This window comes from Hemibagrus wyckioides, linkage group LG04 (assembly GCF_019097595.1).
Source record: "Hemibagrus wyckioides isolate EC202008001 linkage group LG04, SWU_Hwy_1.0, whole genome shotgun sequence".
NCBI lineage: Eukaryota > Metazoa > Chordata > Actinopteri > Siluriformes > Bagridae > Hemibagrus > Hemibagrus wyckioides.
This window is the reverse complement of record NC_080713.1, coordinates 23,734,422-23,761,958: the sequence shown is the minus strand read 5'-3', so window position 1 is coordinate 23,761,958 and position 27,537 is coordinate 23,734,422. Positions and strand designations below refer to the sequence as shown.

Here is a 27,537-nt window from a genome sequence, read left to right as displayed (position 1 = left end):
CCACCGACAGGCTGATTGTGATTGGTGCCAACAATGTCGAAACCATGGTCACGTCATTCTGTGTGGAGACCCGGAAGTGGGGTCGGATCAGGAGCATGGAGAAGACGGCTTTAATCGGCCAAGGCACAGTGTTCAATGAAGAAGTCTACATGTCCGGTCATCAGAAGGACACTATCTATCGGCTGAACATCCACTCTCTAGCTTTGTCCACCCTTCCCTCACTTCCTGTCTGTACTTGCTATGAGAGCTTTTTCCATCTCTTTTTCTGAATCATTTACACCATCCAGGTCCTGTGAGTTACATATCATGAGATGTTCTAGGAACACTTATGGGAATTAATTGCAGACTGTCTGATGCTCACCTGATGGTTCATTAAAATCATTTAATCCTAACAAGTTGTTGTGAAGAGTGAATTTGCATTGGTTACCTTGATACATGTCCACTGTTACCTAAAGCTTTATTTAGCATACAGCAGCTAAGAATACGCCACACACTTAAGAATACCTGGAAACTCACTAGTGCACTTTCCATATTCTTGTGCTCTTGAATATTAATCTCAGCAAGTTCTTTGCACAGTATGAGATTTGGGAGTGAGTATGATTATATGGTGTACTGGACTGTGCAGTCACTAGCATAGTCTGAGCCACATAGGTGTCTGGTTACAAACACACACACACACACACTCACTCACATATACACATACAGAGAGAGCAGGAGCAAGAAGATAGTGAAAGAAGACACAGAAGATAGACGCAGGGAACGTGAGCGACAGAAGAGTGTAATCTGACTATAAGTGGAAGTTGAATTTTCTCTCACAGACTCCTTGAGGATATTGTTTTTATTTTTATTTGAAGGTCATCAAGGTCAGCCTAAGGTACGGAGCTGTTCACCTAACAAACCAAAAGCCTGAACCTGACCTACTCAGCCATTCTGATTCACTTCGCCAGTAGACTGCTTTAACTGAAGGTAAAGCTGCTGTGTCCTTTCATTATCTCTTCTCTTAAAGTACTATGCACAAGGCTTTATATATAAATACTGAGTATGTATTTGCTTTCTGTTTTATATTTAAACCAGATTATATTCAGATGACACTGATGACAGTTATATAGGTTTAGTGTGCAGTTCATTTCTGTTTAATTGTAGTGCCTTGTTCTGGGTTGCCAGTACTCAATGCTTTTACATTTGTTATTATTTTATCATCGTATAGTGGAATGTAATGTCGAATTTCTGCAGACTCATGTTTCTATAAATTAGATTATTAACACTAAGCAGTTCTTACGTTTTAATAAGATATAGGCAGATGTGTCATTACATATTTATTACAATACACAGAATAATTAGGAATAAAAGCTATTTTAGAGCGAGACGGTTTTTCATCTGTGTCTCCTCCAGCAGTTGTTTATACTGGGCATGCGCGTCAGCTTCTCCGCTATTTCTGACTGTTCAACTTTGCCCCAGTTTGACGGCTTCCAGTCACATGACATGGAAAAAAACGTGCTCATGATTTCCCCTATCACATAAAACATAACCTGCAATGACAACATACATGACTGCAGGAAAATATTCATGTTTATCACAGAGTTGTTGACTTATTGCTCCACTCATTGCAGGCACTGCTGTTAAGGGAAAGGTGATCATGCTTCTAAAAGTGTCCTCTCCTCGAATCTGGATGTGTTCAAGCCATATTCTATATAGATGTGTTATAAAAGTAATATATAATACAATCACCTTGATTTTTAATGAATTTTCTTCTTTTAATCGTATCATTAATCACATTCAGATACCACCTAATGATGATATTTTATGGATTCTATCAATAAAATAAAATAAAATCTGTAATTCATATTTTTCCTTTTTTTTTTTTTTTGGTCCAAATCCTGTTGCTGTCCAAAGTACTGTGTATTCTTACACCGGTATTTAGGCTATTAAGAGGAATTTAAGTGCAGCTTAAATGATGCTTTGTTTAGAAAAGGCAACAAAAAAATCTGAATAAATGAGTGGAGAACATAACTAAGGCTTCTGGCACAGTACAGTTAAGCAGTTGAACATGATCATTAACATGCTGGCATGCCCTGTGGAATGTATAAATGGACGAATAGGGCAAGACGACCTCGATTTTAGCTCAAAATGCGAATAGGAAAAGATGTACGTGATTGGGTTCATCATTATCACTTCATGAGATTAGTCTAGACTAATCAGCTGTCTGTGTTTTAACTGAAACACTAAAGTGACATTTAGATCTAACCTCAATACATAGGGTATATGCTTTATTGTGTATTTTCTAGACTATGTGTTCGAGCATGATTTATACAATGATAAATACGGTTATATAATAAATAGGGTGTGGTTACTGACATACTACTGGACAATGTTTGTCCCCTAGTTTCCCATTGCACCCTTGACACCTTTTTGCTAGGCTGTAACTAATAATCATGTTGTGATTTCATCGGATCACTTTTACAGTAAATAGCTGTCCTATTCCCTGTGCACGCGCTATGGCAGAGGCGCACCAGGCCGTGGCCTTCCAGTTCACCGTCACACCTGAGGGCATCGACCTGCACCTCAGCCGTGAGGCTCTCAAACACATCTACCTAGCTGGAGTGACTTCATGGAGAAAACGTGTGATTCTGTTCCGAGTGAGTGGACTAATACAGTTGTTAGAATCTATATTTTGGCATCACGGTTAATCCCGGTATAAACATTCTCTCGTCTTTTCTTCATTAATTACTACTGATATCATGTGACGTAAAGCGGCAAATCCTGGCTGCGTCCATAAACATGTAACTATTACAAAGCTTTTGTGTATGTTTGAACAGAATGGCATCCGAATGGGCGTCTATCCAGCCAGTCCCTGTAGCTGGTTATTTGTGGTGATCGCGATAATGAGTTCCATGTATGCCAGATTGGATCCATCCATGGGGATGATTAACAGCATCATGAAGGTTTTACCTGCAAGGTCTGTATGACATCATGACAATTATATGATGAGTTTGACGAGTTATGTAAATGATGTCAGATTAGTCCAGAGATCCAGCAACCTAAAACAAGATGAAACCACTCTTACTGATAAAAATTACAGAGCTGAATAACTGCACAGAGTAATACAGTACAGTTTGAGGTAGAAATAGTAGGACAGATATAGTAAAAAAGAAATAGAATTAAAAGAATTAAAATTATATAAAGTAAAATGTAGGCAAGATCAAGAAAATTATACAAGGAGTAATACTATAAATAAGAATTTAAGAGCTCTATAGGGTGACAGTACTGTTGTTCCTGCTGGGATAAATTGATCTTGTCTGGAAAGGGACTTTTTATCCTTATTTATTAGCCTATTTTATTTATTTATTTATTTATTTATTTATTTATTTATTTATTTATTTATTTATTTATTTATTTATGTGTGTGTATTTATTTATTTATTTTTATTTTTTAATGTATTTATTTATTTCCATTTTATTTAACTACAATAGATCTCTATTCTCTACTTACAACAGTTTTGGCTACCTGCTTAAGAATTATAATAAACTACAAAAATTTTGTGTTATCAGGTGTACTGAACACACAAATCCATGTTATCTGGTATACCTAATAAACATAAGGGTTAACGTATAATTTAGGCCTTTACAATTCCTCACATTTTCATATATACTGTAATTCATAATAATTTGAGACATTTATAATCTTTAAATAAATGTTGCTGTCAAACACATAAATCGTTAAACATTTTGTTTACTGAAGTGTTTTTTAATGGTGTTTGTCTCCCTGTAGTGATCATCTCACGGCTCAGACTCAGACGGTGTTGAGTGCTATCGTGTTTGCCACAGGACTGTGGTTCTCTCTGATTATGCTGCTGCGCTACATTCTGAAAGTTCTGCTCTCTTACCACGGCTGGATCTTTGAGCCACATGGGAAAATGAGCATGTCTACCAGACTCTGGATAGTAAATACAAACACACACACACACACAGTAAAGAGAAAACATTTGAAGAGGGAGAGTTATTTTGACATCTCCTGCGTCGTTGTTTTTCTTTGATCTAAAGTATGTTTCCTGCCTTAGAGTCTGTTAAAGATGTTTTCGGGTCGTCGGCCATTACTCTACAGTTTCCAGGGCTCTTTGCCTAGACTGCCTGTGCCCAGCATTGATGCCACCATCCACAGGGTGAGAAGCTTCTCTTGGTTCACTCAGGGACTGGATATTATATTTCTGTACTCTTATATAAACAACACACTAAACCTACTTTGTCAGTATCTTGAGTCAGTGCGCCCCCTACTGGATGATGACCGATATAAACAGATGGAAATTGTGGCCAGTGAGTTCAAAAAGGACCAAGCCCCTAAACTACAAAAATACCTTCAGCTAAAGTCCTGGTGGGCCAACAATTATGTAAGCACATCAAAATATCAAATAAAAAGCATTTTGGGGCTTTGTGCTGCCTGTAACATGAATCACAATTGCATGGATGCCTCCATGTTTGTTTGAGTGTGAGTAATGCGTAATGACTCTGTGTCAAGGTGAGTGACTGGTGGGAGGAGTACATCTACCTGAGGGGCCGGGGTCCAATCATGGTGAACAGCAACTTCTACACCATGGTGAGAAGAAGATCAAAACATAATTCATAAGCCTTTTAGTTCTTTACAGCTATACCATCTAGCAGCTCACTTCTGTGTGTGTGTGTGTGTGTGTGTGTATGTGTCAGGATCTGCTGTATGTGATTCCCACACACAGGCAGGCAGCACGAGCAGGAAACATAGTCCATGCCATCCTGCAATATCGGCGCAAACTAGAGCGAGGAGAACATGCCCCGGTACACCCACATACATAAAATTCCCTAGCTGGCACAACATCCAGTAGAGTTCGTTTATTGACTTAATTGTGTCTCTATGTTTTGTCCTGACAGATGAGAGCTCTAGGTGTGGTGCCCATGTGTTCCTATCAGTATGAGAGAATGTTCAACACCACTCGAATCCCTGGCATTGAAACAGGTAATGGCTTGTGCTCTCAATATGAGTGAAAGCCAATACTGTAATCCGGTACAATCATTAACCTGTGACCAGACCTGTTATTCAATCACGTCAAGGTTTTTCACTCATCTGAAAACTTCATTAATTGTGCTGAATGGTGGGAAATCCCTGCATTAGAATGAATGATTAATGGTAAGTTATTACCAATAACAATAATTAACGTTATTCCAAGGTCTAGAGGTTTTAAGCTTGGGGTAAACATGCCTGGACAGCATAATAAATAGTGATAGGTGATGGTGTTAACCTTTGCTCTAGTTAATGATGTTTGTTTCTACTCTGTCCAGCCCTCATTGTCCTTCAATTTATTTCTAACATGAAGGATTTAACCCCTTGTGTTCGGTCATATGCTTATCATGTTTCATTCATCTTCAGTATCTGCTTTATCCTGGTCAGGGTCATGGGAACTCTGGCCATGAGACAGAGCCACACTCTGTCCGGCTTTTCAGATCTGACTGGAACATATTCACTTAGACCTGCATTAAAAAACATTATACTCTGTTGTGCAATATCGTCTCCTCAGACTATGTTCAGCACCTCAGGAACAGGAAACACCTTGTTGTGTATCACAGAGGACGCTTTTTTAAGGTGTGGCTCTACTACGGTGGTCGCCATCTCTTGCCTGCAGAATTAGAGCAGCAATTTCAGCATATTCTCAATGACACCACAGAGCCTCAGGCTGGAGAACTCAAACTGGCCTCACTTACTGCTGGGAAGAGGTAATCACAACACCCATTGTAGAACACTAACATGTACCATCATCCAAAGTGCTTTAGCTTATTCCCAGAACACACCTCTGTAACACTCTCCTAGAGTCCCATGGGCCAAAGCACGACAGAAGTACTTCAGTGACGGTGTAAATAAGACGTCTCTAGATGCCATCGAGACGGCCGCCTTTTTCCTCACGCTGGATGATGAAGCACATGGATATGACCCTGAAAAGCCAAGGTCAATGGATCTCTATGCCAAATCCCTACTGCACGGAAAGTGCTATGACAGGTATGGGCAGATTTAAGTGTTTGTGTTTTATGCTTCACAGGAGCTGAGTCATGTGGGTAAAAGGTCTCCTGCAGTCAGCATACTGTACTGCATTAAGTGAGAGAGAGTGTATATTTAGACACATAACAGTGGGTGACCTCAGGTGCGAGTTCAGCACACTAAGTGTCCTCTCACTTTACTTCTTTCTCAGGTGGTTTGATAAATCCTTCACTCTTGTTGTCTACAAGAATGGTAAAATAGGGGTGAATACTGAGCACTCGTGGGCAGATGCTCCCATTGTAGGCCACATGTGGGAGGTAAGTAGGACAACGTGATAGGCATGATGGAAAACCTGAAAATATTGACTTGTTTAATAGTCGTTCGAGAAAGCTGAGAAAATGGATAAAATATCCAGGAAATATTAACAAAATAAAAGTGTACAATAGATTAAGGAAACGAAGCCTGTGATTTAATATATTTTGTAAAACATTTTACCTATTTGTACATTTATGTTACCAAGAGACTCCAGTGGAATCAAGCAGAATATTATTTGTGCCAAAAAGATATAGCTGTAAATACACTGATCAGGCACAACATTATGACCACCTGGCTAATTTTGTGTTGGTCCCCCTTTTGCTTCCAAAACAGCCCTGACCCATTGAGGCATAGACTCCTCCAAGGGCCCCACCTCACGACTTACAGGACTTAAAGGATACTTTTGATAGATACTGACCACTGCAGACCCCACAAGAGCTGCAGGTTTGGAGATGCTCTGATCCAGTCGTCTAACCATCACAATTTGGCCCTGGTCAAACTCGCTCAAATCCTTACACTTGTCCATTTTTCCTGCTTCTAACACATCAACTTTGAGGACAAAATGTTCACTTGCTGCCAAATATATCCCACCCACTAACAGGTGCCATGATGAGGAGATCATCAGTGTTACTCAGTTCACCTCTCACTGGTCATAATGTTCTGGCTGATCGGTGTATAATCATATTAAAGATATCTCTATTTAGAATATTAAGTTATATTAATTGGACCCTATTTGGCTATAGCCATTTTACACCTTTTAGCTTGTCGTCAGCTATTTAGACAATAGCCGGAGGGCTAATTAACCTAATGGTAGCTAACTTGCTATTAAACCTGTCTGCTTTTTTTTTTTTTTGTACAATATACATGCATTCTAGCCTAATGTTAGTCCAATGTTAATGTTAGACTAAATATAGTGCTTGGATTTATTGACATAATACTTACCATTATTTTAGCTAGCCTGCTAGCAAACAACTGCTTAGAAAAAAGCTACATCTGGAGATTAGCTGCTTATCTGGCTACAGTAGTACAATTCTGTGTTTAGGCAGCTGAGTATAAATATGCACATTTCCATATTGTGTGTGTGTGTGTTTACAGTGTGTTTACAGTGTGAAAAGAATATCTGTCTGCTAAAAGGAGGGAGATGCTTAAAAAATGACTTAATATAAGATTATGAGATGTGTCCAGTTGATATTAAACCATGTTCTGTGATATGTCCAGGATGTCTTAGCTACCGACTTCCTTCACTTGGGTTACACTGAGGAGGGACACTGCAAGGGAGACATTAACAAAGCTCTGGCTCCACCAACCAGGTTGCACTGGGATATTCCAGCAGGGGTATGAGAAAAAAAGAAATGTTATACAAGAGCTAAAATGGAAGAGAATTACAGTTCATGAGTTCATATTTGCCGTGCTGTAGGTTGTTACTTAATGCTTTTGCTCTGTTAGTGTCAGGAGATTATTGAAGTGTCATATACTGTAGCCAAGGAGCTCGCTGATGACGTGGATTTCTCTGGCTATGTATTTGATGAGTTTGGAAAAGGCCTGATCAAGAAATGCAAAACAAGCCCTGATGCCTTCATCCAGCTAGCACTACAGCTTGCTCACTACAGGGTACAACAAACACACACACACACACACACTTTGTAGTATTTGCAGTAGGACATGGGTAACTTGTGTCTTTGACTGGTTTCTGTGTATTGTACTTATTTAGGATAAAGGTGAGTTCTGTCTTACATACGAATCCTCAATGACCCGCATGTTCCGGGAGGGACGGACAGAGACGGTGCGCTCCTGCACCATCGAATCTACAGCCTTTGTCCGAGCCATGGAGGACGAGACCTTCATGGTAAGACTATGATTCTGACGACTTCTGACATTACACTGACTCATTACACTCTAAATAATTCATTTAGGAATTTATAAACATCAAATCCAAATGCTAAAAATCCAATAATTAAATATATATCCTGAAATATAGGCTATATATATTAAACCTATTGTCAAATATTTGTTTCAGTCAGTTAGCTTTCAGTCTGATCTGATAATGTGGATAATCTAAGATCTTGAGTATGGTGTGGAATAAGTTTGTGTTTATGAACACAGAGACGCGAGTGCATTACCGATGCTTTGTGTTGTTTCTTGAGCAGAACGAACAACGCCTGGTGCTTTTCCAGACAGCAGCAGAAAAACACCAGAATATGTACCGCCTGGCCATGACTGGAGCCGGTATCGACCGCCATCTCTTCTGCCTCTACGTCATCTCCAAATTACTGGATATAAAGTCGCCTTTCCTCAACCAAGTACAAGCAGTGAAATAAATGGATCTCCTTTTGAATCAATTGAATTGAATAAAGATTAAGATTAACGGGCTGAATGTGATTGCAGGTTCTTTCAGAGCCTTGGCGTCTCTCCACCAGTCAGACACCACAGCAGCAGCTCAACCTTGTTGATATCCAGAAGTTCCCCAAATATGTAGGAGCGGGTGGTGGCTTTGGCCCTGTGAGTGTTTCATTAACTGTTAACATGAGTGAATGCTGTTGATCAGTAGTTTATTTAATTTTACAAAATTCACACAGATTGTGTGCTTGCAGGTTGCTGATGATGGATATGGAGTTTCTTATATTATCGTTGGGGAGAATCTCATTACATTCCACATCTCCAGCAAATTCTCTAGTCCAGAAACAGTAAGACCACACACACACACACCTACTGTACATGCGAGAACCTTCCAATGGCACTTTTAATGTATCATAGTAATTAATTAATAATAAATGCTATGTCTACTCTAACCCTAATCCTAAAGGAGAAGTTCACTTCCAGAACAAAAATCTACAAATAATTCCCTCACCCCCTCGTCATCCGAGATGTTCATGTCTTGCTTTCTTCAGTCGGAAAGAAATGATGATTTTTGAGAAAAAACATTTCAGGATTTTTCTCCATATAGTGGACTTCAATGGTGCCCCCCATATTTGAACTTCCATAATGCAGTTTAAATGCAGCTTCGAAGAGCTCTATACGATCCCAGCCGAGGAAGAAGACTCTCATTTTCTTAGAATAATTAAAAATTGTATACTTTTTAGCCACAAAAGCTCGTCTAGCACTAGCTCTGGGATGCTATGTACTACATAATCACGTCAGAAGGTCACGTGTGATGTAGGCGGAGCTACAGACCCAGTGTTTACTAGTGTGGAGACTGCTCTGAAGTTGTTGTGTGTGGAATGACAAAGTTATATGTATCCTTTTTGTTAGTATTTGCACTTCCTTGGTCTTTGCAACTTCGCTTTGTAAACACTGGGTCTGTAGTTCCGCCTAGGTCAGGCTTTATGTAGTACCGTGGAGGCACGTGCATGTGTGTGTCTGCATGGTGTCCTGTGATCGATATGTGTCCCATCCAGGTTGTTGTAAAATAAATCATCCAGAAGTATCTGTGTAAAACACAATGTGGCAGCGCTGCTCAATAAGAACCTGGCTTTAACTCCGTCTGTCCGTCTGTCCACAGGACTCGCATCGCTTTGGCCAGCACATCAGACAGGCCATGCTCGACATTAGAGCACTGTTCAAGCAGAAGGAAAAGGCCATGTGAAGACGATCAGATTTCATACACACACACACACACACAGTGACACAGCTGGTCCAACACACCGAATCAGCCTGAACCTGAAAAGGCAATATGTAAAAAATATTGTACAGATATTTAAAACAATTCTTGTCATTTGATTATTGAATTAAATGAATCTATGGCTTAGAACATGTTGATGAACATATTGTACAGACAGACATTTTAAACCAATGTTAAAATTCATTTTTAACTTATTTAAATGCATAAATCTATTTCACCGCTCATCTAAGCATTTAAAAAACATTTATAAAAATAGAAACTAGAGCTAAAATGATTTTGATAAAATCACAAGTGGCATCAGGTCTAGAGAATCCTTTCGCAGCTTTGCATGACATGCTGAGACAGAAATGTTGTATAATTGTAAATAATGATTTCTCCAACAGCTAACAGAACATAGCTTCATGTTCTTCTATTTAATTTATGCATATTTTATTAAATTATTAGCTGTAAAAAGTACTAAAAAAAACAGTGAACATGTATCGATGTAATGATTTTCCTCTAGATATACATCTGAAGCTTTTTTGTTTATGCAAAAAATAAAGTCATTTCTTTCTTGCATAATTACTGCATTATTTGTGCAACAGCTATGAGTCTTGTATTTCACCATTAATATGAAAATATCACCTTCATGCACTGATCTAAGGCAGTATTATATTTTTCCCCACACACACACACACACAAACAGAGGCAGAAATTTCCAAGAGGTTAAAAAAAATCTGATTTATTCAGGGGGCATAAAGATATACGTCACTGTTGGTGAATGAGAGACAGAGAGAGAGAGAGAGAGAGAGAGACAGAGAGAGAAAGAGAGAAAGAAAGAATACCGGGGGTTTTCTGAGGGGAATATAAAAACTCAGCTCCATCACAGAAGAATTGAATGTCTCCTGTACAAAACAGTGAACGTCCCACAATATAGAAACTGCATCTCCACTGTTTACATTCGCTGACAAAATGTCAACACACTGCCTTTATGGGTAGACATGGTACACCTTGAAAGATAGGGGACGGTGTTTCATTACTTCTGATTCTTTTCGCCCATTCAAAACCAGGCATGGGTCACTTTATTTTCGATTAGTCCATGGACATATCATACAAAAGTGAAAGTAGAAAAGAAAAACAAAAAACCTGTATATACTCACTTTCTCTATCGCTCAACATATCGGCTACAGTCTGATCTACTGCTAGCACATGGAGCATCCGAAGCAAAACAATATATATTGCTACAATGTACGCATGTCGGTGGGGGCAATAGGTGCGGACGGGAGGGGGTATATTTTCCAATTGAAGAGGAGAAGAGATTCATAATGAATCGACAGTATCAGATTATCATCATACTCTTCATATACTGTAGAAGCTGCCTTAAAGTTGGGTGCTTCTGCGACATTTTGTAACAGAAAACGTTTCGACACAAAAAAATATAACAAAAACAATGGATTTTAATTCCCTGTTACTTTTTTCAACTGGTAAGTGTGTCCATGTAGTATCTGCCGTAAGGTCGTGGTTGGGCAGGTGGTGTGTGTTTCTACGCTGTGGTGGTGTTAGAGCGTGCTAAATGTTCAGAAGGCGTGGGCTCGGCTTTAGGATGTAGTTCCTGGGGTGGTGTTGACGTTTTGCGTGGCCACCTGGGGTGCAACCTCGATGATGCGGGGTTTGTCGATGATGCGAGCTGTGCGGTTGCCTTTCTCTACGATGCCGATGATCCAGGCCTGGTGGCCTTCGCCGTATTTCGGAGATTTGATCTCGGCGCAGAAGCGTGCGGCTTGCTCACGTGGAAGACAGATCAGCAGGCCTCCTGCAGGGGAAAAAAACAAAATGTGTGAGCTGACAAGAACTGAGCAGGTTTATACTGACACTGTTGAATGGAGTTTACAGAGACTGCATTAATGATCTAGGCATGCACACACACCAAAAAAACGTGAAAATAAGGGAATTCTATATGTAAACATTAATAGTGAGTTTTCTTTATTTTTGCCGTTCACTAATCCTTTAAAAGTAAAAGGTTGTGATGGCAAATTTAAACTCTCTGCCTCACTATATTGCCAAAAGTTTTGGGACACCCTCCAAATCATTGAATTCAGGGGTTGGGCTCGGCCTCTTAGTTCCAGTGAAAGGAACTCTTAATGCTTCAGCATACCAAGACATTTTGGACAATTTCATGCTCCCAACTTTGTGGGAACAGTTTGGGGATGACCGCTTCCTGTTCCAACATGACTGCACACCAGTGCACAAAGCAAGGTCCATAAAGACATGGATGAGTGAGTTTGGTGTGGAGGAACCTGACTGGACTGCACAGAGTCCTGACCTCGATCGTTTAGGATGAATTAGAGCAGAGACCCTGAGCCAGGCCTTCTTGTCCAACATAAGTGCCTGACCTCACAAATACACTTCTAGAGGAATGGTCAAAAATTCCCATAAACACACTCCTAAACCTTGTGGAAAACCTTCCCAGAAGAGCTGAAGGGCGAACCAACTCCATATTACATTCATGTGCATGTAAAGGCAGATGTCCCAGTTTTGGCCTGGCTCAGAGTCTCCAAAAATCCAGTGCATCAGAGATACAAAATGAAACTCATCTATCTGAAAGCTAAAGATCCCTGACCTGAGGTCTCGGGGCAGGTGCCGTGCATTAGGCCGAACATGTTCCCGCAGGCTTTGCTGACGGCGGCCATCTTGGCGAGGACGGGTAGGTTGTGGATGACGAAGGAGACCTCGCTGCGCTGCTGCCTGGCGAGGTTCTGAGCGTGACCCAAAATACCAAAGCCTGTGATGTCAGTTGCAGCGTGTGCGTTGAACGTGTGCATCAGACCTGCCGCTGGAGACGGAGACACAGCAGAGAGATGAGTGTCATGAACATGGTTGTGTGGGATGGCAGGGATTTGTAAGTGTCCTTTACTGACCTGTTCTGTTGAGTCTGGCCATGTTCAACATGGCCTCCTGATAGGCTAGCTCCACATCCTCTTGTGTCACTACTAACTTGATCTTGTTCCATTTCTCTGGCTGACAGACACAGATAGAAACATCAAACAAATGTGACACCACTAGTATTTGGACCTACATAAATCTTATATTAATAACTACCAGATGTTATTCTCCTCAGAAAACATTAAAACTTATAGAGCAATAGCTTCAAAACCGTGCACTCTGTTGCCCTGGACTCTAATAAGTATATCTACAGTACATGAAGAACATAAAGTTAATAAAGGAAGCAGACTCACAATGTCCAGCCACTGATGCACTGCGACTGCTACCTGAGTGCCGAGAGGTTTGGTGAGAACCAACACATCACCTGGCACTGCATTATCTGGCCTTTAACACAAAAACATGCATATCAATGCACAAGAGATACGAGTGAATGGATCTAATAACGAGAACACTCATCAGCCGAAACAGTGAGATGGAAAAGGAAGTGAAGCCGATAGGAAAAGCTGGAAAGAAGGCACAAAAATTTGCTCACATGATGAACTCGTTAGGTTGGCAGACCGTTGTGGCCACGCCTCCAAGTACGATCCAGGGATTCACGACTGTCTGACCACCGGTCACTGATGTGCCCGCCTCCTCTGCTGCATCCTTAAAACCCTGGATAATAAGCGGCATCACCTTGTCCCTCTCCTACACAGACACATGTCATTAATCACACCAGCAAAAGTAACTCATCAGAACAGCCTTAATTGTTCTTTTAAGTTTCCATGTCTTACCTTTTCTGACAGTTTGTTACTAACGCCCAGCAACATCAACATGTTATCACACTCAGTCACTCCCATAGCGTACAGGTCACTCAAGACATTAGCACACGCAATTCTGCCCTGGGGGGGGGGAGAACCCTGTGTGTGTTACTTTGTATTAAAAAAGTATTTATTTAACTATTATCCTTTTCTAGAAGCAGTTTCTATGGTACATGATAAAACATGAAGACTTTTGTATTAATAAACTACACATAATATCCATGATACCCGTGATATCTGAGAACAGTGTACTGTGACATAGTTTATCAGTCCAATTTACCATCATGTAAGGGTCATCCACTATAGGGTAGATGTAGTCTGTGGTCTGTACTAGCGAGAGGCCTCCATGTCTGAGAGGAATCACACAGGTGTCCATGCCGATGCCTGTAACACACACACACAACTTAGGTTACATTAAATTGCCACAATTTCCATCAACATGCACTTAGTTTACAATAAAACTAATGATATATAATCTAGCTTTTGTTTTTAGGGCTGCTCAAAGTAGACAAACAGAACATATTGTTTTTATATTACTGCATTGCATCCTTTTAACATATAAATAAACTGGTGAACCCAATAGGCGTTCCTCTTTAGCATTAATGTTAACAAATAACCTGCATTTTTACACCATGCCAATGTCAAAATTGATCAAACCACCTCTAATATCGATCTCACAGACCACAATAAAGAATCATTGCTAAAGATAGTGTGTACAGTCACAAACCCAGTCTGGGCATAACTGCCCCGAGGAACTGCTCGTCCTCCTGATAATGGTTTTCCTGCAACGACTCCAGAAGTTTCTGTAGCACATCCTGAGGGACTTTGCAGCCGGTGCCTTTGAGCTCTGTGAAGCGTGTTAGTCTGAAGTTTTTGTCCAACTCGTAACTCTCTGGGTTAAAAGCCTCCCGCACTGACATGGTGGAGAGATTAACGGAGCCCGCACCAGTCCACACAACGTGTTAGAGAACAGGAGCTGGAGAGAGAAAAAGAGAGAGAGACGGAGACAGAGAGAAAGAGACAACAAAAATGAGCAACAATAACACACACATTGGCCTTTAAAGCCTGTGTCCAGTTTACACCATATATATCTACCCTTATTTGCCATCCTATAAAATCACACTCCACCCATCAGATACAATTAACATAGAAAAAGCTATAACTTTACATTTTCTGGACGCCTGCAAGTCAGAGGAGTTTACACTTTGTGGCTTTCTGTAACATGATAAAGTCTATTTTTTTATTTCCAGTAACAGAAAATGGAGACTGGTGAAGAAATTACAGCTTAGAGCTGCTATATTTAAACAATCACAGGAACTAACTTATCCTGCATAGGATCCACGACATTAAACTGCACACAGACGCATAGCTGGAAAGGGTATGTTGGGATTTTCGGAATAAAACGCTTCGTTCTTTAAGAAAAGAATGTAACCCCTGTAGTATATGAGAAATAAAACACACAACTGCACTGTTGATTATTTTCCTACAGCAGCATGCAAAATTGTTTCATGCACATCGTATTCATAATACAGATGCAACCGAATAAGAAACCATTTTTCAGAAAGATCATGTACACCGGTCAGGCATAACATTATGAGCACTGAGAGGTGAGGAGATAATCAGTGTTATTCACTTCATCATGGCACCTGTTAGTGGGTGGGATATATTAGGCAGCAAGTGAATACTTTGTCCTCAAAGTTGATGTGTTAGAAGCAGGAAAAATGGACAAGTGTAAGGATTTGAGCGAGTTTGACGAAGGGCCAAATTGTGATGGCTAGACCACTGGATCAGAGCATCTCCAAAACTGCAGCTCTTGTGGGGTGTTCCCGGTCTGCAGTGGTCAGTATCTATCAAAAGTGGACCAAGGAAGGAACAGTGGTGACCCGGTGAAGGTGTCAGAATACACAGTGCATGACGGGTCAGAGCTGTTTTTTCCAGACACAATATTAAGCAGGTGGTCATAATGTTATGCCTGGTCGGTGTATAGCGGCAGACTCAAGATTTAAGCCACGCCCACGTCGAGTTTAAATCCGGATACAGATACCAATACCAATATCAGACACTGGCCTTTATTTAGAGTTATTTACATAAATATTTAGCATACAAATGTTGCGGGCTGAAAATGTTAAACCTTCAGGAGGTTTTGCTTACATATAAAAATGTGTGTTAAAGAAAGTCGCTTGAACGATGTGAAGTAACGAGTCTAACCTCCACAGTCTACTCCCCTTTAAAAAGGCGCGCTCACACGAAGACGCACGCGCGCGCGCGCGCGCACACACACACGTACTACTACGCTTTATAAACAAACACACAATTGCTACAAGAAAAAAACTGTGTGGAAAAAATACCACAATCGTGGGCCATAACCATCTCTTATAGCACTTGGGTACAGTTTATTAGTGCAGATTAATATTTACAGTGTAACTTTCAGGTCAGGCCTGCTTTATATTCACACACACACGTACATAAAGCAGAGTTCACATCATGGTCAGACTGCTCACTTGATCTGAGCCTTGCATTTTCTCCTGTTACTCATGCAGAGTGAAGAGAAGTTGCAGAGTGTGTGTCTGAGAGTGAGAGAGACCCACTGCAGCACACACACACACACACACACACACACACACACACCTCCTGCACTGCATAACAATCCAAATCACCCATAATAATGCATGCCTCTTTTCTGCACATGCGCTACACTCTATGTGTGCATTTATAAAAATAAACCTCTCCGCGTGGAGGGAAACTTTTATTTGTCTCGCGTGGGCCGGCTGGACTGTTTATAAAATGTCGGCGGCGGAAAAAATTAACCCTTAAGGCACCCGCACGCCATTAGAGGTGTGCTACAAGACTCAAAATAACACAAAATACCGCACACTAGATGCGTTTTGCGCCATTTCCACGCACTGAGGCGCATCAGGGAACGACTAAAGGAGGTCTCCTCGCACTTTAAGCACTGTGCGGCAGTTTTATTTCGACCCCATTTCCCCTTTAATTGTGTAGCTACGTTTCTGCTTACCGGTTTCGCTTTAGCGGCGCCTCCCGATAGAAGAAAAGGCAACGCTCCCACAATGCAAAGCGAGCAAAACGGTCGCCCTGGGCCACCGCCTGACGAGAAATAAAACACGGCGCATGGCGTATTCTACAATCAACCGGCTAACATTCGCGGCGCACGCGGTAAGGTTTAGTTCTGATCAAGACAAGCATACCGTTTTAAGTCAGTCTGACACGCAGACGAGTCAAGCCGGTGAAGAATTACAGTAAATTGCGCGGCGCACAAAGGGTCCTAATATGGCGCTTTGGCGCCATGACTTCCCCTTTAAAGAGTTTGAAGTGTGTCGACAGAAAGTCATAAACGCTATGTCCCTTTAATTGAGCCTTTTGTCCACTGTTTATGAGGTTGAGGCAGCGGCTGGGTCAGGGAGAGGGTTATAATGGAATAAAGTGTAAAATTCAGGTGTTCTTTTGTTTCACTTCTCGTGTTTTTAATTTCTAATAACGTTTTATTTGTTGTAGTAAATCACAGAGATTTCCCAGAAACGATATTTTAAATGAAAAACCCCAATAAATACATATACACCATTATACTTTATTCATGGGTCTTTTTGTTTGTGGAAAATCTCACCCACAGAGCAGAAAGTAGATTATAATCTACAGATTAGTAACGATTTTATTGTTTCCAGCTCTAACTTTTTTCACTTCAATCCATTCAATTAAAGTGGGCATATAATAATGTGACCATATATATACGATCAGGCATAACATTATGACTACTGAGAGGTGCCGTGAATAAGACTGATGATCATCATGGCACCTGTTAGTGGGTGTGATATATTAAGCAGCAAGTGAACATTTTGTCCTCAAAGTCGATGTGTTAGAAGCAGGAAAAATGGACAAGGGTAAGGATTTTGACAAGGAGTTCAACAAGGGCCAAATTGTGATGTTTAGATGACTGGATCAGAGCATCTCCAAAACTGCAGCTCTTGTGGGGTGTTCCCGGTCTGCAGTGGTCAGTATCTATCAAAAGTGGTCCAAGGAAGGAACAGTGGTGAACCTGTGACAGGGTCATGGGGGACCAAGGTTAATTGATGCATGTGGGAAAAGAAGGCTGGCCATTGTGGTCCGATCCAACAGACGAGCTACTGTTGCTCAAATTGCTGAAGAAGTTAATGCTGGTTCTGATAGAAAGGTGTCAGAACACACAGTGCAGGACGGGTCAGGGCTGTTTTTTTTTGCTGCATAAGGGTGACCAACACAATATTAGGCAGGTGGTCATAATGTTATGCCTGATCATAGTATTTGTCATAATTAGCAAATTAAAGACCTGTACACCCTAAAAACCAGTTTAATCCCAAATATCACCCTTGCTATCACCCTGGATAATCTCGCCTACTACACACTGCAGATTTATACCTACACTGCCGCTGTAAAGACTGTCTTGTGCGCATCCCAGGACTCATTCATAATCTGCTCTTAGTGAACATCCTTGCGATACACTTACTTCCTTTGAGTCAGGTTCATAGGGTTTCTTCCTCATGTCATCTTCCTCATTTTTTCCCCCTCATCACTGAGTTATTGTGCTGTTCATTAGTAATCTAAATCTGCATTTGGATTTCTGAAAGGCTGCTTTGTGACAATGTCTAACTGTTTAGTTTTTGTAATGAAATGAAATTCCGACCAACCAGGTTCATCTAATGTAATATGAGAAATGATTTTCTTAAAGAAAACAAGGTTTATGAGGTTAAAAGATGATAACACAACCCTTTGACAAAATGATCAAGGTTTTTTTTTTTTTTTCTGACAGTTTTAAACATCTGTGTACAGAGGACAATAAACAGTGAAGGAGTTTTTAAGCCAGTGATGTTTAAATCCATGAGAGTAAGATGACGGACATAATTCACACAATTGTGCACATTACATAAACACATCCTCTTACACCAGGAGAAATTTAGCAACAATCATTAGGCACAGCTCTTGGGGTTACAGTACTGATACACTGTCTACTGCGCAAAGAGGATGGTACAAACTCTAGCAGAAAAAAATGGTACTGGATTATGTCAAATGATCATTAGAATACTGTTGGACATTAGGGATGTACCGATCCGACGCGGTCTACTGAGATCAGGGCTGATACTAACCTGAAATGCTGAACTGAACTGGTATCAGATCAGATTTGCCACAATATTTGATTCTTCTGATGATGCACACAGGATGCATCTTCACCATCACACCTCTGATGTTTCACATAACCCGAAGCTTCTGTCACTAACAGGATGTCAGATTTGAGTCAATCTCAGATGTCAGCCAATCCTCAGGGCTCTGATATCAATCTTATTTCAGAAAAGGATCGATTTGGATCAGTGCATCCCTACCGAAGAAGATTCCCTTCGTACAGCCGCATGAATTAAAGGCACACAGTTTCTTAACATCAGAGCTTTGTGGAGTGCTTCGATGAGGTAAAAGAAGTAAGAAAACACCGTATACATTTTGCCATCAACTCAACAATCAATAATCATTCACGCACATTTAAAACCACACAGTTGAACAAGAAGCTTTTGTATTGAAACGCAAAAATAGAAGTCAGAGAGAGTTAGTTAGGGAGGTTTCTGTTGTTGCGTAAGCAAGTTCATCTAGTCCTTGATGAACGAAATGGCACAATTTTCTTCTGCCTATATCCGTCGAGCCCTTGCACGGAGAACGAAAATGATCTTGAGGCCTTTGATTATACTTGAAACATCACTGGAACACGGTGCAGTCCAAACCTGCTTGAACTCCATGAGAAACAAATGAGTCATCTTAAGCATTTTGCACAGCTACCTGACAATCAGCACCTAGAGAAAAGAGCAGAAAGCATGTGAACATAATATAAATAAAATCACACACTGGCTTATAAGACAACCACTATTATTATTATTATTATTATTATTATTATTATTATTATTATTATTATTATTATTCACAGTATTACTGTGTTTATTATAGAGGTCAGTATTATTAAAAAAAATAAAAATAAATTATTTTATTTCTGGAAAGCATTAGGAGATTTTATGTCTAAAAATGTCAATACAGTAGAAATAATATGTTTTAAAATTATACGTTTTCAACATGTGGCTACATAAAGACATTAAAAAAATTGTTTTTAATTGTATTTCTACATTTTATGTCCTGGAAGTAAACAGGCGTGACATCCTGTGTAGAATATGTTAATAACAGTGTGGCTAGAGTGTAAAATGAATAATAAATTATGTGTAAAAAACAAAAAATAAATTTGAAAATAAATAAATCAGATGTAAAAGTGAAAATAAATTGAACATATTTTACTTATGAAATTAAATGAATGAATAACTTAAAAAAGTTAAATGTGAAAGTAAATAAATCATGTAAAAATCACATTAATATGAATGAATAATATGATATAAATCATATGAATAAATGAATCGTGTGTAAAATTCACATGTAAAACATAATCATATGGAACAATTATGAATGAAAATCATCTTTTAATCAAGTTATCTAAAAATCACATTAAAAATAAATGAATCGTGTGAAATGTGAAAAGAAATCTATTGTGTAAAGAAAACAAATCACATAAAAAACAACGTGAAATGCCTAAAAACCTCACACGTGAATCTAATGTGAGTTTGCTTATTTCCAATAGCTATCCTTAAGTAGTTAATGTAATTATACTGTCTAACATCTAAAAATATTTATACACCGATCAGGCATAACATTATGACCACCTGCCTAATACTGTGTTGGTCCCCTTTTTGCTGCCAAAACAGTCCTGACCCGTCCTGCACTGTGTATTCTGACACCTTTCTATCAGAACCAGCATTAACTTCTTCAGCAATTTGACCAACAGTAGCTCGTCTGTGAGATCGGATCACACGGGCCAGACTTCACTCCCCATGTGAATCATTGTGCCTTGGCCGCCCATGACCCTGTCACCGGTTCACCACTGTTCCTTCTTTGGACCATTTTTGATAGATACTGACCACTGCAGACCGGGAACACCCCACAAGAGCTGCAGTTTTGGAGATGCTCTGATCCTGTGGTCTAGCCATGACAATTTGGCCCTTGTCAAACTCGCTCAAATCCGTACACTTGCCCATTTTTCCTGCTTCTAACACATCAACTTTGAGGACAAAATGTTCACTTGCTGCCTAATATATCCCACCCACTAACAGGTGCCATACATCAGTGCTATTCACGTCACCTGGCAGTAGTCATAATGTTATGCCTGATGTAATAACAATAAAAAACAAAAAAAAAACAAATGTATTTTTCAGGAATAAATGAAAATTTCTATCAGTTTGTGGTTGTGAATACGTCCACATTACTCTTCTCCACCAGGTTTGTGTAAACGGCTTCTTCAAGCCTTTATCTTAAACTGTGTACCTGTTTCATATGTACACGTCCTGATCTCATCACCGTCTGTAGTCGTCTCCGCTGTTCAAACACACACAGACAAAACAGTGCATTAATATTAATAACAAAAAGATCATGAACAACTTGCATAAGCGATAAGAGGACATAAGGTTGATGTTCACTGACCTCTTTTTAAGCGCCGTCGAGCCAGTTTGATTTGATCTTGAAGGATCTGGACCCAGTCTCGTGGACCAGGAAGCTTCTCAATTCTGTTTGCTGTGCAGTATTTTTCTGTGAACACTACACTCAGAGAGCGGTATGACACTAAGAGATCAGGTGAAAGCAGTACTAGAGAATACATCAATCACAAACATAATGATGGGAAATGGGTCAGTATTTTGTACTGTTTTTAGAGGTACAAATATATCTGTGTGTTGCTTTAATGAAACTGAGGGTCTACTGACTGCCAAGGGGGTGAAGCTGGACAGCACATTAATCATTAATGACCATTCATCTTCGAAACTTTTTGGACTACAGGAGCAAGTCAGTGAGATATCTGGTTGGCTATTTTGTGTGTTTCACTTTATCAGAATGAAATGATGAGATATCTAGTGAACTAACACGATTAAACATGGATGGTGACTGTCTATTCTGGTAGGCGGGGCTTACTATATATGGGCATGGATGGGAGGAGGTTTAAGGAAAACCCACAACATCACTGTGTAGAAAAGCTCCATGTTTTGTTTTATTCCTTATTCATTGCTCCGACAATGTGTCGTATCATTATATTGTACTTTCTTAGAATAAATCATTCTCATTCTGAGACACGTTGCTTATTGAAGATAACTAAATTCGTCCCAATTTGGAAATTTCGTTTTTTGACTAAAGCAAATCATAAAAACCTAAAGAATTTAAAGATTACAAAGGCAATCATTTAGTTTTTAATATTATCACAGTGTTACTGGGAAAATAAATTATTCTGTATGTACACCGATCAGGCAAAACATTATGACCACCTGCCTAATACAGTGTTGGCCCCCCTTTTGCTGCCAAAACAGCCCTGACCCGTCATGCACTGTGTATTCTGACACCTTTCTATCAGAACCAGCATTAACTTCTTCAGCAATTTGAGCAACAGTAGCTCGTCTGTTGGATCGGATCACATGAGCCAGCCTTCTCTTCCCAAATGCATCAATTAACTTTAACTTGTCACCGATTCACCACTGTTCCTTCCTTGGACCACTTTTGATAGATACTGACCACTGCAGGCCGGGAACACCCCATAAGAGCTGCAGTTTTGGAGATGCTCTGATCCAGTGGTCTAGCCATCACAATTCGGCCCTCCGTCAAACTCGCTCAAATCCTTACGCGTGTCCATTTTTCTTGCTTCTAACACATCAACTTTGAGGACAAAATGTTCACTTGCTGCCTAATATATCCCACCCACTAACAGGTGCCATGATGAGGAGATCATCAGTGTTATTCACTTCAGCTCACTGCTCATAATGTTATGCCTGATCGGTGTATACTGAATCCTTATTGAAATATTGGCCAACATTTCCCCCACCATGTACTCATGTGCACTCACCTTTAATGGCTCCCACTATATTCTGGTCCAGTCCTTTCCTCTGGTCGTTCAGACCCCTCTTTCGCTTGCCGTTGGGAAGCGAGTTAGCGAGTGTTGCATCATCGAAGAAGGCACACACCAGCTTACGAAAGAGTAGACTGCCCGATCGTGTGTAGTTCAGTAGGATGGAGTCCAGCTGTGCCTTCGGGATGAACACTTCATATTCCTCTGCCAACTGCACCTCCAGCTACGAGAGAATCAGATATTTCACATCATGCATGTTTTATTGTAGCTTCTTCACTGTCATCCACAGACAACAAGAATCATTCACAATGACTTAAAAAAAGGGAAAAACATTGTTATTAGTAATCGTTGCCATAAACGTACTTCATCCATACGTCCAGTTTCTAACTTAATATTTAATATGAGTTCATTCTTTCAGAAAAATTACTACATATAAAGGGAGCAAAATTATTTTTGGCACCCCAAAGAAGAATTTGCTGTTTTATTTTATCTATAGAGGTACATACAGTAAATACACACAACATATGCACATGCATGCACACTTGCCTGTACCTCTGTGCAGTTCTGATCTCTGTTCAGACTGTAGTGAGCCGACGGTGGAGGATTAGATACGGGTGTCGACGGAGGGGATGGCACAGCCCTCTCTTTCTTTACTTCCTCTTTCTTTTCATGGCAAATCTTCTCAAACGATTCCACCACCATGGGAGTTTGTATGGGTGTGGGAGTTTTTGTGGGCGGGGTTAACGCTATTATTCTCTGACCTGCCCTCCTCTTACGAGATCTCTTCCTGTAGGTGGGAGACGTGCTGGACACTGGGCGCTGTTTGTCCGACGGGCCTAAAGTTTGCATAGGACAGATGAATCTGTGCACGTACGAGAAAAACAAGATGTCTTTGGTTGTGTGTACGCGTGATGCCGTACCTCTCTGAGTCTGCATGAGTTTTCTCATTGTGCGTAATTCCAGCAGGATGGCCTGCAGCGTGCTCTTGCAATTGCACATGCAGCAGCTGGACTCCGTCATCATGCTGGCAGGCGCATGGGGTAGCGCCGAGTCTGAGGACAGAACATACACACATTTCTGGGAACGCCACACTCATTCTGAATAGTGATGCAAGGACACTAGACAATGGGCTCGTTACTTGACTTTGTGTGTGTGTGTGTGTGTGGGTGCGTCAGAAAGAGAAATGTCTAGACTGTCTAGACGATATTTTGAATTACACAGCTGCAGGGTTCAGGCATTAAATCTCTCTGTCCTTTCATTTTGCCTCCAGCGTGCATCATGCTTCTCCTCTTTTAACCTTACACAGTAAAGTACCACGTTTTGAATTTTAAGGTACATTGTGGATTCAAGTACCTATACAACGAGCATCCAAAGAGTTTGCAGGGTTAATATACACACATGCAACCTTTCTTTCTTCCTCTACCCATGACAAGCTTGTATATTGTTCCAATTTGTCTAAATGCTTCAAGACACTTTTCTGTTTCTCTATACTTTATTATAGCAAAGGAGTTTTGCAAAGAGGTACAGAGGAGTGCTAAAGTATATTATATACATTCCTATATAATTAACTGGATACAGGTGTTTGCCAAGGTTAGATGAAACGCGTCAAATAAAAACAATATGATAATATACAGTAGCTCACACATTAGGGAACTGGATGTATTCATGCTCCTTGACAATAAGTATTCACACCCCTTGAATCATTACAGATTTTTTAGAACTGAATTGATGCTTTGTGTGAGACGGTTTTGTTAACTCTTTGGTCTTCATGATGCTTCTTTAGGTATGTTCTCTTACAAAATTTGGGGCCTTTCATGACATGACAAAATGTGGAAATGGATACGTATGATCAGTATCATATTTTGGTATTTGTTAACTGCTATAATACACAAGATTCAAGCTCCTTTACTCTGAAACCTATTCTTCTGCTATGTGACCCACCTCTACTTTTGCTCTGGTCCAGCATCTTCTGGGTTTTGGATCGCGTATCATACTGACTGTGAGATACCGAGTTCCCGGCATGCTCAAGTTCTTCAGGACTTGGCTTCTGACTTAAATTCCAGCTCAAAGCCTCCTCTTGCGGCTCTTCTTTAAGAGTTTCCCCCTCTCTGCCCACTCTCTGGTACACCCGGCCTGCCTTATCGCTCAGCAGCCGCATCATGCCCGTAATCTGCTTCTTAATCTCCATGCCATCCTCACCAAGCCATGCTGAGAGAAATGGGGGTTAAAACGTCAGCACCCATTACTTACATGTTGTATTAGCATAACATCATATGCATAGTAGCCTACTTTCATTCTCAGAGGTATCCAGAGGTTCACTGTCCGTGTCCATGTGCTCCACACTGTCGGAATTATGCCCATAGTCTAGAGGGAAAAGATTCACTCAGTATTATTTTGAAATGATTAGAACCTTATAAAAATAATGCTAGCTCAATTCATTTCAAATTCAATACATTTAACAGCGTACTTCACATCTTCAGCCATGTTTTACTTCAAAGAACAGTAGATAGCAGACGTATTATTATTAGCTACCTGGCAGATGGTGCCACACTCGAGAAATGCCTCTCCAATCTTCCTTTGGTGCTGATTAATTTCTTAACAGCTTGTGATCTCTGACTGAAGTGATTATGAATGTGGCAGCTCTAATATTTATAATCGTTTAATGAAGAATCTTATAGCATACATAGCGAAAAAGTGTATGTGTGACTGTTGGAAAAGGAAACCAACTGTTTATAGCTGCTATAATGTAAGAGGTAACAGGCTTTTACAGAACAATAAAAGTATATATAAAAGTTTTTATGAAGGTCCTGTCAGTCATTCATAAATTAAACATTGCATTCTTAGGTAAATTGTTGTGGTATAAGAGGAATAAAACACTTGAGGTCATGCTGCTATAGGAAAGATTTGGGATGGTAACATTAACTCCATTTTCATTCAAGCTTGACTGTTTTCCTTCATTACATGGAATAGAACAAAGGAAAATATAGAAAATGGAGGAAAATGGAAGTATGTATTAGTGAAGACTGAGTGTTGAAAAAATATTGTCAAAAAGTAGCCTCTGGCTTGGCCACGTCGCCTCTGGCTTGCTCATTAGAAATACTTATAAATTTTATACCTGGATTTCTTAAAGCTACTCTGTACCAGAATTACAATTCACACATAATTCACCATTATCATCCATTATTAAACAAGCTACACCGATCAGGCATAACATTATGAGCACTGAGAGGTGAAGTGAATAACACTGATGATCTCCTCATCATGGCACCTGTTAGTGGGTGGGATATATTAGGCAGCAAGTCAACATTTTGTCCTCAAAGTTGATGTGTTAGAAGCAGGAAAAATGGACAAGCGTAAGGATTTGAGCGAGTTTGATGAAGGGCCAGATTGTGATGGTTAGACCACTGGATCAGAGCATCTCCAAACCTGCAGCTCTTGTGGGGTCTGCAGTGGTCAGTATCTATCAAAAGTGGTCCGAGGAAGGAACAGTGGTGAACCGGAGACAGGGTCATGGACGGCCAAGGCTTATTGATGCACGTGGGGAGTGAAGGCTGGCCCGTGTAATCCGATCCAACAGACTAGCTAATGTTGCTCAAACTGATGAGGAAGTTAATGCTGGACGGATGCATGGCGGGTCAGGGCTGATTTTGGCAGCAAAAGGGGGACCAATGGCAGGTGGTCATAATGTTATCCATGATTGGTGTATATAAATGAAATTGAATGGAATTGAATTTTTCTTGAGGTGGCATTTTCATTACTCTTTAAAACTGCCAAAAAAATTACTCTTGTTATATTCTAACAGTACACTAATCATTCTTTCTTTTCATATTTTTATTAATTGATTGATTACACTCAGTTCACAATCCAACGTTTCCACCTCAGCCTAGTATTAAAAATTACACAGTATCTGGCATCCCATATATATATATATATATATATATATATATATATATATATATATATATATATATATATATATATATATAAAATGCTCTACATTATTGCAGCTCTACATTATTGAATGACGCAATCTAGTCGGCGCGCTCCCTGATGCTCGTGCCCGCGCAGTTAAAATCCCACCTGTAGGCAGTCTGGTGCTTTTCAGAGGTCACACACACACACACACACACACACACACACACGCATCTTCATCGTTAACATATATTCAAAATAAAATATACATAAAATAAATAACAATATTTAAATAATAATAATAATAATAATAATAATAGTGTAATAAAGCCGTAATAAAGCAGGGACGTGAGATCTTTTGTGGACATCTGTGGATTGAATATTTGACATGCTGTCTATTATTGCTGCTTCTCCGTCTCCTGGCTCTTTCTGACATATTGTTTGCGTTTCACGTTTCCGCTGGTGAGATAAATAAAACCTCTTACCTGAGTCACTGATCAGTTTATAGCTCTGTGATTTCCGGCTCCGTCTCCTTTCCGCCAGCTCCATGTTTAAGAGCGGAGAAGGATCCAGGGGACGTGGAGGATTTAATCACACAAAATAATTACACTCCATCACTCATGATGATAATCCTGCCGAGTGTGTAATAAAGAGCTCAGGAGAGAGGAGCCCGTGGATTTCCCTGTATAAAGATGCGTCTGTCCATCAGGCATGCAGGAGACCTCGCTGCCGCTCGTTTGTGATGCAAATAAATAAATCGGGTAATTCTTTCTTTCTTTCTTTTTTTTCTCTCTCTCTCTCTCTTTTTTTTAATTCGTCGCATCTGGTCCTCTGCGCCACCTGACGGTCGCTAATATTTTGTGGGGCGCAAATGTGAATGGCCGAGATTTGCATTGAGGTGGACAGAGAAGGAGGCACATGAACATAGACGCGAGCGCGCGCGCGCACGCACGCACACACACACAGACACACACACACCTGTTAACGAAGAGAAACTTTTCCTCTCACACTTTTTC

General features: G+C 40.2%; 3 protein-coding genes across 7 annotated transcripts; 1 reads left to right on the top strand and 2 right to left on the bottom strand.

Moving 5' to 3' along the window:
* The first annotated feature begins 614 nt into the window (after positions 1–614).
* Positions 615–10,472, top strand: cpt1b (carnitine palmitoyltransferase 1B (muscle)). Of its 2 annotated transcripts, XM_058388477.1 has the most exons (20): positions 615–761; positions 855–966; positions 2,464–2,636; positions 2,817–2,956; positions 3,769–3,940; positions 4,058–4,159; positions 4,247–4,384; positions 4,513–4,590; positions 4,698–4,805; positions 4,899–4,983; positions 5,543–5,738; positions 5,833–6,018; positions 6,209–6,314; positions 7,531–7,647; positions 7,759–7,923; positions 8,024–8,158; positions 8,460–8,612; positions 8,698–8,811; positions 8,904–8,996; positions 9,812–10,472. In XM_058388477.1, the coding sequence occupies exons 3-20, from the start codon at positions 2,496–2,498 to the stop codon at positions 9,893–9,895; spliced, it is 2,313 nt and encodes a 770-aa protein (XP_058244460.1). In that variant the 5' UTR covers positions 615–761; positions 855–966; positions 2,464–2,495; the 3' UTR covers positions 9,896–10,472. The 2 variants fall into 2 exon arrangements, with proteins under 2 accessions (XP_058244460.1, XP_058244459.1); XM_058388476.1 differs by having other exon boundaries at positions 671–966.
* Positions 10,473–10,625: 153 nt separating this feature from the next.
* On the bottom strand, positions 10,626–16,981 carry sephs1 (selenophosphate synthetase 1). Of its 3 annotated transcripts, none has more exons than XM_058388489.1 (9): positions 16,860–16,981; positions 14,381–14,629; positions 13,934–14,037; positions 13,627–13,734; positions 13,386–13,540; positions 13,147–13,237; positions 12,829–12,928; positions 12,531–12,743; positions 10,626–11,723 (listed from the first exon to the last, which is right to left on the bottom strand). In XM_058388489.1, the coding sequence occupies exons 2-9, from the start codon at positions 14,571–14,573 to the stop codon at positions 11,509–11,511; spliced, it is 1,179 nt and encodes a 392-aa protein (XP_058244472.1). In that variant the 5' UTR covers positions 14,574–14,629; positions 16,860–16,981; the 3' UTR covers positions 10,626–11,508. The 3 variants fall into 3 exon arrangements, with proteins under 3 accessions (XP_058244472.1, XP_058244471.1, XP_058244473.1); XM_058388488.1 differs by lacking the exon at positions 16,860–16,981 and adding an exon at positions 16,670–16,823; XM_058388490.1 differs by lacking the exon at positions 16,860–16,981 and adding an exon at positions 16,119–16,141.
* Positions 16,982–18,493: 1,512 nt separating this feature from the next.
* bend7 (BEN domain containing 7) lies at positions 18,494–27,445 on the bottom strand. Of its 2 annotated transcripts, none has more exons than XM_058388482.1 (9): positions 27,007–27,445; positions 24,899–24,973; positions 24,551–24,817; positions 23,530–23,661; positions 23,156–23,445; positions 22,607–22,832; positions 21,205–21,318; positions 21,049–21,099; positions 18,494–19,481 (listed from the first exon to the last, which is right to left on the bottom strand). In XM_058388482.1, the coding sequence occupies exons 1-9, from the start codon at positions 27,068–27,070 to the stop codon at positions 19,447–19,449; spliced, it is 1,254 nt and encodes a 417-aa protein (XP_058244465.1). In that variant the 5' UTR covers positions 27,071–27,445; the 3' UTR covers positions 18,494–19,446. The 2 variants fall into 2 exon arrangements, with proteins under 2 accessions (XP_058244465.1, XP_058244466.1); XM_058388483.1 differs by having other exon boundaries at positions 23,162–23,445.
* Positions 27,446–27,537: the final 92 nt, after the last annotated feature.

What these genes read in the sequence shown, in the direction of transcription:
- cpt1b (XM_058388477.1), top strand. Translation starts at nt 2,496, where the DNA reads ATGGCAGAGGCGCACCAGGCCGTGGCCTTCCAGTTCACCGTCACACCT. An exon ending in TGTCTACCAGACTCTGGATA is followed by an intron (nt 3,941 to 4,057) that starts GTAAATACAAAC and finishes TTCCTGCCTTAG; the next exon opens with AGTCTGTTAAAGATGTTTTC. An exon ending in CGGGTGGTGGCTTTGGCCCT is followed by an intron (nt 8,812 to 8,903) that starts GTGAGTGTTTCA and finishes GTGTGCTTGCAG; the next exon opens with GTTGCTGATGATGGATATGG.
- sephs1 (XM_058388489.1), bottom strand. Translation starts at nt 14,573, where the DNA reads ATGTCAGTGCGGGAGGCTTTTAACCCAGAGAGTTACGAGTTGGACAAA. An exon ending in CAACCTAACGAGTTCATCAT is followed by an intron (nt 13,238 to 13,385) that starts GTGAGCAAATTT and finishes TTTGTGTTAAAG; the next exon opens with GCCAGATAATGCAGTGCCAG. An exon ending in TGCATCAGTGGCTGGACATT is followed by an intron (nt 12,929 to 13,146) that starts GTGAGTCTGCTT and finishes TGTGTCTGTCAG; the next exon opens with CCAGAGAAATGGAACAAGAT.
- bend7 (XM_058388482.1), bottom strand. Translation starts at nt 27,070, where the DNA reads ATGGAGCTGGCGGAAAGGAGACGGAGCCGGAAATCACAGAGCTATAAA. An exon ending in TAAACTGATCAGTGACTCAG is followed by an intron (nt 24,974 to 27,006) that starts GTAAGAGGTTTT and finishes TTTTCCCTCTAG; the next exon opens with ACTATGGGCATAATTCCGAC. An exon ending in GACGTGTACATATGAAACAG is followed by an intron (nt 19,482 to 21,048) that starts GTACACAGTTTA and finishes TCTTTTCTCTAG; the next exon opens with GTGCTGATTGTCAGGTAGCT.